The sequence below is a fragment of the Syngnathoides biaculeatus genome, chromosome 13 (assembly GCF_019802595.1).
Source record: "Syngnathoides biaculeatus isolate LvHL_M chromosome 13, ASM1980259v1, whole genome shotgun sequence".
NCBI lineage: Eukaryota > Metazoa > Chordata > Actinopteri > Syngnathiformes > Syngnathidae > Syngnathoides > Syngnathoides biaculeatus.
In genome coordinates this window covers 18,952,543-18,965,038 of record NC_084652.1, presented here as the reverse complement: position 1 = coordinate 18,965,038, position 12,496 = coordinate 18,952,543, and the positions used below count along the sequence as shown (strand labels likewise).

The 12,496-nt window shown below is 39.8% G+C and overlaps 1 protein-coding gene across 2 annotated transcripts in view; it reads left to right on the top strand.

Moving 5' to 3' along the window:
• Positions 1–12,496, top strand: part of LOC133510567 (CTD small phosphatase-like protein) — a 20,836-nt gene extending 8,340 nt beyond the window's left edge. Inside the window, exons 2-8 of one of the 2 annotated variants that reach the window (XM_061838618.1) lie at positions 3,060–3,220; positions 3,391–3,423; positions 4,140–4,241; positions 6,528–6,584; positions 6,882–6,974; positions 7,347–7,532; positions 9,790–12,495. In XM_061838618.1, coding sequence (XP_061694602.1) covers positions 3,060–3,220; positions 3,391–3,423; positions 4,140–4,241; positions 6,528–6,584; positions 6,882–6,974; positions 7,347–7,532; positions 9,790–9,915 — 758 coding nt within the window. In that variant the 3' untranslated portion in view covers positions 9,916–12,495. Of the gene's footprint in view, positions 1–3,059; positions 3,221–3,390; positions 3,424–4,139; positions 4,242–6,527; positions 6,585–6,881; positions 6,975–7,346; positions 7,533–9,789 lie in introns of both variants that reach the window. The other variant, XM_061838619.1, reaches the window with a different exon arrangement.

Below are 12,496 nucleotides of genomic sequence, written 5' to 3'. Positions count from 1 at the left end.
GCCCGATGACAGCTGGCATAGACTTCAGTACTCCTGTGACCCTTGTGAGGATAAGCGGCTCAGAAAATGGATGGATGTTCACATAGGAGGTTTTGTGATCCTCACAATGATTGTCAATGTTTGAATAGTACACCTTCAATTTAACACCTCACAGTCATGCTTTGTCAAGGTTAGGATAATCCTAACCCTGGATTGCTATCAAACCATTCTTAGCTGTGGTTTGATTACTCTGTTGGGGTAATTTTTGCATTACGTCTCTTACCTAAAGTGGTAGAAGCAGTGTTCGGCATTAACTGTTTGCATTTCTTATCTTTTGTCCACTCCACTCTGTGGTTGAAGTGTTCAGAGCTGTATCACAGGAAAAACAGAGTCAACTTAATGCATCTTTTTTTTTAATGGATATTTTTTTAAATATTGTATGGCTCTTTTTAAATTACATTTTAAACTATTTGGCATTTATGGCTCTCCTGATCGAAAAGGTTCCCGACCCCTGCAATTGAGCATGCATTTTACCTCCTAAAGAAGAAAGCCTAGGAAACAAAGTGAAAGAGGCTGCAATTAAGGCCTGGGAAAAAATATGCAAATGAAGAATGCAACAGTCTGGTGAAGTCAATGGATTGCAGGATTAATGCACTTGTTATAATTGTCCTGCCACCAAATATTAAATGTTTATCATTTTAAGTTAATTTAATGTCTGTTCCAATACTTTTGCTTACTTGGAAAGTGGGTGGCTTCAGACTAAATGAAGAGTTCAGACGCAAAAGCAGATAGCAAATTTGCCGTGTCCTGAGTTGTTTAACACATCTACAGTGAAGAAAATAAGTATTTGAACACCTTGCTGTATTGCAAGTTCTCCTAGCTAGAAATCATGGAGGGGTCTGAAATTTTCATCGTAGGTAAATGTCCACTGTGAAAGAGATAATCTAAAAAGAAAAATCCAGAAATCACAATGTATGATTTTTTTTTAATTAATTATTTGTGTCTTGCAGCTGCAAATAAGTATTTGAACACCTGTCTGTCATCTAGAATTCTGACTCGCAAAGACCTGTTAGTCCGCCTTTAAAAGTCCTCCTCCACGCCATGTATTATCCTGAATCCCCATCCAGATGCACCTGCGTGAGGTTGTTAGCTGCGTGAAGACACTTGTCCACCCTATACAATCAGTAAGACTGAAACTTGTAACATGGCCAAGACCAAAGAGCTGTCCAAAGACACCAGAGACAAAATTGCACAACTCCATACAGCTGGAAAAGGCTATGGAGAAATTGCCAAGCAGCTTTGTGAAAAAAGGTCCACTGTTGGAGCAATCATTAGAAAATAGAAGAAGCTAAACATGACAGTCAATCTCAATCGGAGTGGAGCCTCATGTACACACAACGCAACATATTGATATTTTTTGTATTTTGCACATTTATTATCAAAGAAAAACAATCACACAGTCATAAGTATCCAGACCCTTTGCTCGGTATTTTGCAGAAGCATCTGTTTGACCTTATACACCCATGAATCTTTTTGGAAATGATGGAACAAGTTTTTCCACACCATTTGGGGATCTCTGCCAATCGTCCTTTTTTTTTGTGTGTCTGTCCTGTTCGGCTGTTACATCAGCAGAATGTAGAATCTGTATCCCTTTATGCCGAAACAGTTTGTTTAAAAATTTCAATCCTTTTCATTCCACTGTTCACGTATGATGCTGTGGTGGTTAGACCGTTGCCCTCATAGTTCTAAGGTCCGGGGTTCAAATCCTGGCCCGATCTGTGTGGAGTTTGCATGTTCTCCCTGTGTCTGCAAGACCAAAAAGCTGTCCAAAGACACCAGAGACAAAATTGTACAACTCCACACGGGTGGAAAGGGCTATGGAGAAATTGCCAAGCAGCTTTGTGAAAAAAGGTCCACTGTTGGAGCAATTATTAGAAAATGGAAGAAGCTAAACATGATGGTCAATCTTAATTGGAGTGAAGCCCCATGCCATATCACCTCGTGGGGTCTCAATGATCCTTAGAAAGGTGAGGAATCAGCTCAGGACTACACGACAAGCCTTAGTCAATGAGCTGGGACCACCGTTTCCAAGGTTACTGTTAGTCATGGTTATGGTCATGGTTTGAAATCATGCATGGCACGGAAGGTTGCCCTGCTTAAATCAGCACATGTCAAGGCCCGTCTTCAGTTTGCCAATGACCATTTGGATAATACACGAGTCATGGGAGAAAGTTTTGTGGTCAGATGAGACCAAAATGGAACGTTTTGGTCATAATTCCACTATCCGTGTTTGGAGGAAGACGAATGATGAGTTCCATCCCAAGAACACCATCCCTACTGTGAAGCATGGGGGTTGTAGCATCATGCTTTGGGGGTCTTTTTCTGCATATGGGACGGGATGACTGTGGCCATGTATTGTGAGATTTTGGGGACAACCTCTTTCTCTCAGTCAGAGGATTGAAGATGGGTCGTGGCTGGGTCTTTCAACATGACAATGACCCGAAGCACACAGCCAAGAAAACCAAGCAGTGGCTCCGTAAGAAGGATATCAAAGTTCTGGCGTGGCCTAGCCAGTCTCCAGACCTAAACCCAATAGAAAATCTTTGGAGGGAGCTGAAGCTCTGTGTTTCTCAGTGACAGCCCAGAAAAAAAAATTAACCCCTGATTTCTTTGAATAGGACATTTTATTATCTAATCAAATTTGCTGTTGTGTATTGTAACAATGAACCAAACTCATTAATGTTGTTGGTGTTTTAGATCTATACAGTATGAAGGTTAAATACGTTTGAAGGGAAGTGCTGAAAAAGTCTGCAAAGAAAGAGAGCAATTTAGAATAGTTATTGAAATATCTTTAAAAAATGTATTCAAAATTGTCATATTTTTAATAAAATATTTTTCCGTTTGAGTATATTGTCCTGTATTTATAGTAAGGTGCACAGGAATTGATTGATTAATTTGATTGTGACATTGGTGAATTTTTGATTTGGCTGCAAATGGCGATACCACTGCTGATTTAAGGCTTTCTTATAATTGCATGTGTGGCGATTGCGCTGACGTGCTCCTGTTTTCTACCTTGACAGCATCTCAGTCCAACAGTGGTCTAAAGAAGCAGAGGAGCCGGAGCATCTTCAGCACATTCTTTTGCTGCTTCCGCAACTACAATGTGGAGCCGCCCGTGACCAACAGCAGCACAGCACCCCTGCCTCCACCTCCGCCAGAGGAGAATGGATCACCACCAAAGGTGAGCCCGTCTACAGATAATCCCTTGTACATATTAACGCTCCTATTTCTAGCTACATTTTTTTCAAAGTTCGTATGTGTGACTGTGTTTTCTTCATTTTCATGGACTTTTTATTTGTCCCTTTATTCCACCCCCTCATTTTGTACACGTGTCTGTCTCCTGTGTTGTAGTGTGACCAGATCGAGGTCCTCCCTGTCCCTAGTGTATGTATTGCCTTTTTTTTTTCTTTCCCTCTGCATGAAGCCCTGCATTGGGGGCGGTGATGGTACATTTGGGCATGTGTGGGGTCCAGTGCTCCTTGCTACACTGCGATTCATTTTCAGCCTATCAAAGCTGCAACTGCCTTTAGGCAGCTGTGGGTTTTAATGGGTGTCTTGGTTGCTTGATCTGCACTAATTTTTGGAGGCAAAATGTGGTCTCGTCACTGCAGGTAGTGAAGGAAATCCATTTACAGTATGCTATGCTTTCGAGGTTAGTCGTGAGATCCATCAAGTTAGCTGTTCACCTCCGTGTATATTAGCCTTTTGTTCAAGAGTAGAAGATGGTTTGTAGATAAGCACCATCACCAGCTAACATCTGCATGGCCTTTATCAGTGATCATGTTGGGAAAGTTCCATTAAATCTCCTTTGATCTAAATTTAACACGGACCAACCCTGTAAAATTTTGTTGTCTTTACAAGAATGAAATTCAGTAACATAGCGTCTACCTACAGTGTGTTTCATCATTTCAGGTGCGTTAAATTTATTTTAAACCCTAACCCTAACCCTAGCGGCATTCCTGTTCAAGGGGTGCTCCTTAAATAATTGAAAAGTTATATATCTGTTGCCTGTTTTGCATCTGCACATCATTCTTTGGGTCTCTCCACAACTCCCCCACTCTAAGTTAAATCCGTGGTTGTCTGACTTGTTTTCCACACAGCCACCAGCCAAATACCTCTTACCAGAGATGAAAATATCGGACTACGGTAAAAAGTGTGTTGTGATCGACTTGGATGAAACGCTAGTTCACAGCTCATTTAAGGTAAGGCCAAAAGGCAAACTAAAGTTTTGTTTCCTTGGTATGTATGCACATTCACCAATCAGACGGAACATCATGAACACATGCACAATATATCAACAGAACCCCTTAATTTTTTTACGATTAAATTGCAGCCATTTTCTGAAATCAGTATCACACAGTCATAAGTGTTCAGTCCCTTTTCTCAGTATTCAGTAGAGGGACTTGTTAGACCTTATACAGCCATGAGTCTTTTTGGCAATGAGTCAGCAAGTTTTTCACACCTGGATTTGGGGGATCTTCTGCCATTCCTCTTCACTGATCCTCTCCTTTTCAGAATCAGAATCAGCTTTAATGGCTAAGTATGCTACAACACACAAGGAATTTGTCTCTGACAGTCGGTGCCGCACTGGTATGACATTCACATTGACTAATGAGAAGAAGAAAAAACTAACAAGAACAAAGATTAATACATATTGCCAAAATATTCTGTCAGATTGAATCATAAACGCTGATGGGCAGCTGTTTTTAAGTCTTTCCAGAGATGTTATGGAGTTGTTCTAGAGCCATTTTTTCGTTGTTTTAGCTTTATACTTGGGGTTATTTTCTTGTTGGAAGGTGAACCTTCAGGCCAGTTTGAGGTCATGAGCACTCTGGAGAAGATTTTTGTCCAGGATATTATTCCCTTGGTCTTTAGTCTGATTCCTTCAATTGCAACCAGTCGTCCTGTCAATGCAGCTGCCTCCCTTCCCCACAGGATGATGCTGCCATCAACATGCATCGGTGTTGGAACTGCATTGGACAGGTGATGAGCAGTGCCTGGTTTTCGCCACACATATCACTTAGAATTAAGGCCTCAGTGTTCCATCTTGGTCTCTTCAGACCAGACAATCTCACTATCTTGGAGTCCTCCAGGCTTATTTATTTATTTTCAGCCAAACTCCACGCGTGCCTTGCACTGAGGAGAGCCTTCCGTCGGGCCACTCTGCCATAAAGTCCCGACTGATTGAAGGCTACAATGATGGTTGACTTTGTCTCATCTTCCAACTCCATCTCTGGAGTTCAGCCAAAGTGATCTTTGGGTAGTTCTTTTCCTCTCTCATTACGGATCTGGTCCCCCAATTACGCATTTTGGCCAGAAGGCCATCTCTACAAAGAGTTCTGGTCATCCGAAATGTCTTCAATTTAAGGATTATGGAGGCTACTCTGCGCTTAGGAACATTAAGTGAAGCAAATTTTTTTTTTTTTTGTGTAAACTTGGCCAAATCTATGCCTTGCCACAATTCTGTGTCTGAGTTTTTTTTTTTTAATTCTCATTTACTCTGTCATGCACTATGAGCTATAGGCTCTTATATAGACAGTTGTCATTTTTCTAATCAAGTCCAATCAGTGTAATCACACAAAGCTGCATTCCAATGGTGTTGAACCATCTCAAGGATGAAACTAATGAGTTAAATATATGAGTATCACAGCAAAGTGTTTGAATACTCATACAGTCATCAATAAAGTAAGAATAAGCTATGCTTTAACATTGACTAAAAGGAAAGGTGAAACAACAGTACAGTACAGCGGTGTTTCTTTTCAAAAGACAACATAATTGTATGCAGAAAACAACAGAAGTGTGAGTGGGTATGTAGTGCAAGGCATTTGTATTACAGTGCCACTTATTCACATTCTTTGTTGTTTAATAAGATTGATCTGGCTTCAGACAGGACCTCTCATAACTTATGTTGTATTACAATCATTTTTTCACATGGTGGACCTCGTGTGTTTGTTTTGCCGCCTTGCTTCGTTTCCATTTGTATGCTAAGATCAGGATGCCCTGCACAACGCTTGTTTGAATTGGTCACACCATAATTTAGTCTTGCTTTTACTGTAGCAAATCAGTATAACAACTGTACTGTATTGTAATAGATAATTGTATTAGACCATTCTGTCACTGTCTAACCCAAGCTTGGGGAGCAGTAGGATGCGCTTTAGTCACAACAATTGAAAAATGACAGTGCTGATTTGTCCCTCTTTAGTTAAACAAAAAGAATGTGATGGGAGGAAACGAACAACCAGGGTTGAAGTGTTATACATATAATTAAGGTGTAAGAATTGTTTATATAGTGGTCTCATTTTCATCCTCTCAGTGCTCCACTTGTGTATTAATTTTTTAAACTTAATTGGGACTTTAGCAAGAGCTTTTTTCCCAACAGTTTTTCAGCCTGTCACATAATTTTAGACATACGGGGTGTCTGCTGGTCTTCTGTGTTACGGTACATTTATTAATTGTTTGGTGCTCGTGCTGTTTTGTTCTGCTTACAGCCAATCAGCAATGCAGATTTTATTGTTCCAGTGGAGATCGATGGCACTGTTCATCAGGTAATACGCTCACAGTGATGTTGTTTTTGGTTTGTGCCTTATTTGCGCTCACGAGAAGAACCAGAAGAAATGGTTGTCATCTGATTCAAGTAATCCAGGATAGGCTGTGTTTATCCTGGTTGGCCTATTCATGATTACTTGCACTAGGTGGCAGCCTCAAATTCAAAAAGGGAGTGGATGAAATCGCAACTGTGAGTGACAATGGGTTGTTTTCTCGGACGGTCTCTGAAAACTTCGAATTAGTAGTAGTAGCAGCTTTCTCCTTGTGTGATACTAATATGCTTCACCTTCATGCAGGTTTATGTACTGAAACGACCCCATGTGGACCAGTTTCTTCAAAAGATGGGAGAGCTGTTTGAATGTGTGCTTTTCACAGCCAGTCTTGCTAAGGTGCGTTAAGACCAGAGACATTCCTGCCTAGTTTATGATTGTCCTTTTCTTTTGCCTGCTCAAACTTTCACACTTCTTCTGCTTTTCTATCTGTTTGTCAGTTGTAAGTGGGTAAGTGTTATGCATGGGGGACAAATGTTTGTGAATTTCTAGATGTGTTCCAAAATATTACAGATGTGAGCCCTCTTCTGTGAAGACTTAGAAAAAGTCGACTTTTGTATCCTCTAGCTTTTTTGTTGTGTGTAGCATTTCAGGTATATGGCTGAGTAAGTAGTGGTGCTGTTTTATGAAAGTTAGGTAACTTCAGAACATGGCGAGTATTTGTCTTCCCAGCGTACTGACAGCATGTTTGTTTTTATGTGGCTTGGATAGTACGCGGATCCTGTGGCAGACCTATTGGACCAGTGGGGCGTGTTCAGAGCCCGACTCTTCAGAGAGTCCTGTGTGTTCCACAGAGGGAACTATGTAAAGGACCTCAGCCGGCTGGGTCGAGAGCTCAGCAACGTCATCATTGTTGACAACTCACCCGCATCATACATTTTTCACCCAGAAAATGCTGTGAGTTGATTTCCTGGCTAGCACCTCAACCATTGTGCATTGTTTGAAATAGTATTGTTAGTTTGAGGATTTTTCTTTTCCTCCTTACAATGACTTAATACTTCAAGCCCAAGAATTTAGCTAAAAGTACATGTGCAAACGGTAATTTGTGGTTGTAACCATGTCACACAAAAAAAATAACGCTCTCATTCAACCAGCAGCAACATGCTGCTTTTACAGCCGAGACCAATCACACAGTACGCACTGAAAAAAAATGTGGTTGCAGTTAAGAACAAGTCCTCAAAAAGTTACAAAAAAAAACCAAAACAACACACTTTTACCACTTTAGGGTTTGAAACATCTGTGAATCCCTTGGGCTATGTTCACACTTGTAATTTAGTTTTCTGGTTTCCTGACCAAAGCATTTTACAGTCTACTCTATTTATTTATTTATTTTTGCTGTGATGTCCCAAAAATATTTTTTTAAATGTACTGGGTGTTCTTTCTTGAGAAGAAGGAAGACATACTTGTTTCCAAAACATACTTGATCAAACCCGCACCAGAATTTGTTTACAATTAGTCTTATATGGTTTTTTGGATTGGAGTTGCACTCTTGTTTTAATGGAACCAAAACGACTAATGATCACTAATCACTAAAGACTCTAGATGATTTAATATTTTGTAGTGAAGCATCTGTGTCAAAAGGGAGTGCAGTACTTTGTTGCAACCAATAGAGCTGAGTCTTATTTAGTTTACTGTCTCAAAAACATGATATGGAATCAAAACAGAAGTTCAGAACAGTGAGAGGGATTGTTCCTAATCATTAGTTCATTTTTCTATAGCACTTGTCCTCAATGAGTCTGTGAGTGAGCTGGAGTCTATCACCGCTGACTGAGCGAGAGGTGGGGAACAACTGCGACTGGTTACTAGCCAATCCCACAGCACATAGACCCTTCACACTCCCATTCAAGACAAAAGAACGAAAAAGTTTAATTTCTGCATACATTGGTCATAAAATGTAGTCTGATCTGAATCAAAATCACAAGAATCAACTGATAAAACTTATGCCACACAATTATTTCAAAAACATTTTTTACAGCATACTTTATACCGTCACAATAGATTGACTGGGCCGCGCCGTAGCACATATTTTCTTCAGAAGTCATTCTGTTTTTGATTTGCTTCTGAATTTTGGAACAATTTCATGCAACACCAATGCTCTTTTGAGCTTCAACTGTTAGACGTGTGGCCCCACGCTCTTCAACAAAATATCTTGATAAATTTTGAATACATTTTTCCATTGATGATAGCAAGATGTCCAGGCCCTGAGGGAGCAAAGCACACCCATACCATTATGCTCCTGCCAGTACGCTTCATAGTTGGGACAAGGTTTGGTGTTGGTGTGCTGTGCCATTTTTCTTTACAAACAATTCAACTTTGGTTTCCTCCTACGTGTTCCTCCGTGAATACCGTTTTTGTTAAATGTTTTATTTTTGGTCGATTTGTCAACAAAGATGTTGACAAAGTGAATTTAGTAGGTCTTCAACTCACGTTATAGGGTTCCTTCATACCTCACTGAGCATTCTTTACAAGATGGCCACCCTTTGGGAGAAAAGCAAAGTGCTAAACTTCTTTTATGGACAGTGTGGAATGTGGACTGATGAACATCAAGACTTTGAGATATTTTTATAACCTTTTAAAGCTTCACACAGGTTTATAAATGAAGTTTGTAATTCTGATTGAGATGCTGTTACATGACCCCAAAAGCACAAACATCCCAAGAATCATGAACAACTTTGTAGAAAGGACTCTGTTTAAAATTCTTACTGATCGTTGTGTACGTCTCATCTGCAGTTCTGGTTGAGGCTATTGTGGCCAAGGAAGGGTAAATCTGTTATTAAATCCAAGGGTTCTCTTACATTTTCTCCTTGTCCTGAGAATATGTGCATTATGATCTATAAAAATGATTTTTGTGTGTGTGTGTGTGTGTGCGGTATTAGTGTACCACACTATTCTTGTGATTGTTAAATCAGTTTATGCACACATTTAAGCAATTCCAAAGGATTCACATACTTTTCCTCCCACTGTCACAGATAGAAGAACTAGGATACATTATTTGGAGTAAATATGGTTTGGACAAATTAAGTGAAATTAATAAATTTCCTGCAGCACACCTGGTTGTTGGTTATGATGGTGGTAGTTGGAGAGCTAAGCTATTTTTTTAAGGTGGTGCTTGGTGTAAAATCTTCGTGAACTACTACTATAATTGTTTCCCCAGGTCCCAGTCCAGTCATGGTTTGACGACATGAATGACACGGAATTACTGGACTTGCTGCCTTTCTTTGAGGGACTCAGCAAAGAAGACGAGGTTTACGGTGTCCTCCAGAATCTGCGAGGCAGGTAGCAGGACCCAGAGAAACTGTGCTCTCCAGTCTCCACCTTCGACCTATGCTCCCCTATTCAACTTTCTCCCTCGAGTACGTCTGACTGAGGTGCTGTGGAGTCCCAGGATTCTGTTCCCCCCAACACTGCTCTCATCTCCTGATGACTGGATGCCTTCAGAGTGCCATCCTAAATGATAAGAAATATACTTAATACCCCAGGAGCACTGTTTAACATAAAAAAACGAAGCTATGAAGTTGCCATCATTGGGGACAAAAAGCTAAGAGGAATGAACTCTGGTCTTTATTTTCAAACCAACAAAGTTTTACTATTTGGTTAAGTGCTTCAAACCAAAAAAAAAAAAAAAAAAACCTGTCTGAAACTTCTCATGTGGTACTGCACAAAGGTCAAAAAGATTTTTTTTTTTTTTTTTTTGTCCTTGTTGCTATGCAGGCAGTTTGGGGTCATGAAAAGGACTAGACTTTTCGTACTGAAAAAAAGTGCCTTGTGTGAGTGTTTTTACGATGGGGAACTACAATATTTTCTACATGGCAAAATCCCTGAGTACTCCAGTCTTCACACTTATGCTTACAAGTGGACACAGAAGTATCTTGATCACATTTTTCCCGTTTTTTGATCAAACATTTTCTTGGTGTTCTTTTGCTTCTTTTTGAATGCCCGTGCCATTACATAGATGTGACTTTGTTTCTGCTTTTGTTGTACTACATAGTTGATTTGTTTTAGGCGAAGTTTGCATCTGTGTACCTTATTACCCCAGCTTCAAGTTTCCTTTTTTTGTGGTTTTAATCTTGAAACTTCAGATAAAATGTGCCATTTATTCTTTTGGTTGCTCCCCATTTATTAGTTGCCAAACTATGAACTACTTTTTAATGGGCTTATGTTAAACAGGTGTTCATCTAATAGTTAGTATTGCATTATAGTTTTTATTCATTTTAATAGCTGACAAATGAATACTTATTGCGTTGAATATTGTATTGTTTGTGATAGTTTTGTGCTTGTCAATGTTAGCATTTAGCCCACATTTGAATACTTATTTTGCACAACGGTGCAGCTTCATCCATAGGGCAATGTTTTTTTGTTTTTGTTTTTTTCCCTCCTCGGAATTGTACACAGTTGGGTCAAGTGCCATACTTCTACCCCCCCAGTTTCTCTCGTGTCACCCTGGACTGATCACACCCTTTTCTTCCTGGTCAAGTTTGTGAAATTGGGGCCTAGCACGTCACTAGTTGAGGTGTGTGTGTGTATGTGTTTTTCTGTGTGTGTGGTGTTTACCTTCAGAGACTCTTTTGAATTGCTCTTCACCTCAGTGCCTGTTTGAGAGGAGCCACACAAACTGAATGCCGCAACATTTGCTACTAGGGCAATAACTTTTTTTTTTTTTTTAAATATGGGAGGGGGCAAATTTGGGGTGTAAATGGTTATCCCAAATTGCCTTCACAACACCCTGTACTAGTTTGGTTGGGCTGACCCATGCAACTCTCACAATGCTGTTCAGGTATCATGAACAAGTTTTCATTTAACTGTGTGGTTGTACCTTTAAATTTAGAATTGGGGGGTGGAGTTCCCACAATATTACAGAAAGGGTTTGTCCTGTTGTCGCAACAGCAGCCAGTCATTAATTGCTATAGTAAACACCCTTCCAAACTTTAACGATGGCTGCCTGGGTCATGACCTCAAAACATCCCACATGAATCTTTAAGGTGAAAGACTGCTGCTGCTCCTCCAGACATTTTTCTCTTTTGCAACAGCATTTGACCTGTGATGCCAGTGAGTGTTTGGTTCAAGATGGTTTCAGTGCAATGTCCTTTTTATAAGACTTCTCAACCCGCAGACAATTTAATTGCTCTGAAAAATGTTTGTATTATTGTGATATTTTTCTACTTTTTATTGTCAGTATTCGGTTGAAAAAGTTGCATCGTATTCGTAATCCCCTCAAGCACCCCCGACTCTGCCTCAACCTTATTTGATCTTTCTTGCCTGTGGTGAGACTTCTCAGTCAGGTCTTTTCTTTCCTATTCAGGGGACGTGTGCGCGCGCATGTGAGCTTACTGGTTTTCTTTTGGGCATCAACCTCACTTAAAAAAAAAAAAAAAAAATCATCAGCAGTTGGTTTATGAATTTAACACCAAAGTTCTAAAACACTTCACTGTGCTTATGTTCTTTGGTTGGTGTAGTTTTTACAGGGATGGTTGACTTCTCACTTTGTTTAAACACTTCAGCTTTTGGTGGATAAGAGTGTGTATTGTCAGTCAACCTGAGCAGTTTTTTTTCTTTCCATAATAAAATGCTTCATTGAAACAACTTTCCAAGTCTGAATGTTGACAATCAGTAGGAGTTCCTCTTAAACTCTGTGAGTCTTGTAATTAGATCTCATTTACATTCCAAACCAGCAATTCGTTTACAACTCTCAAGTAATGAGTGGGACAAAGTACTGACTTGTGTAGTGATCACTTAAAAGTACTGCATCACCTAATCCAGTATCAATATCGTTTCATGAAAATTTTGACATTTTGGTATGTAAATGTATGGACCTGTACTACGTTCACAACAGTTGAAGTTGTACCAAAGCGGCGTATCCTAAA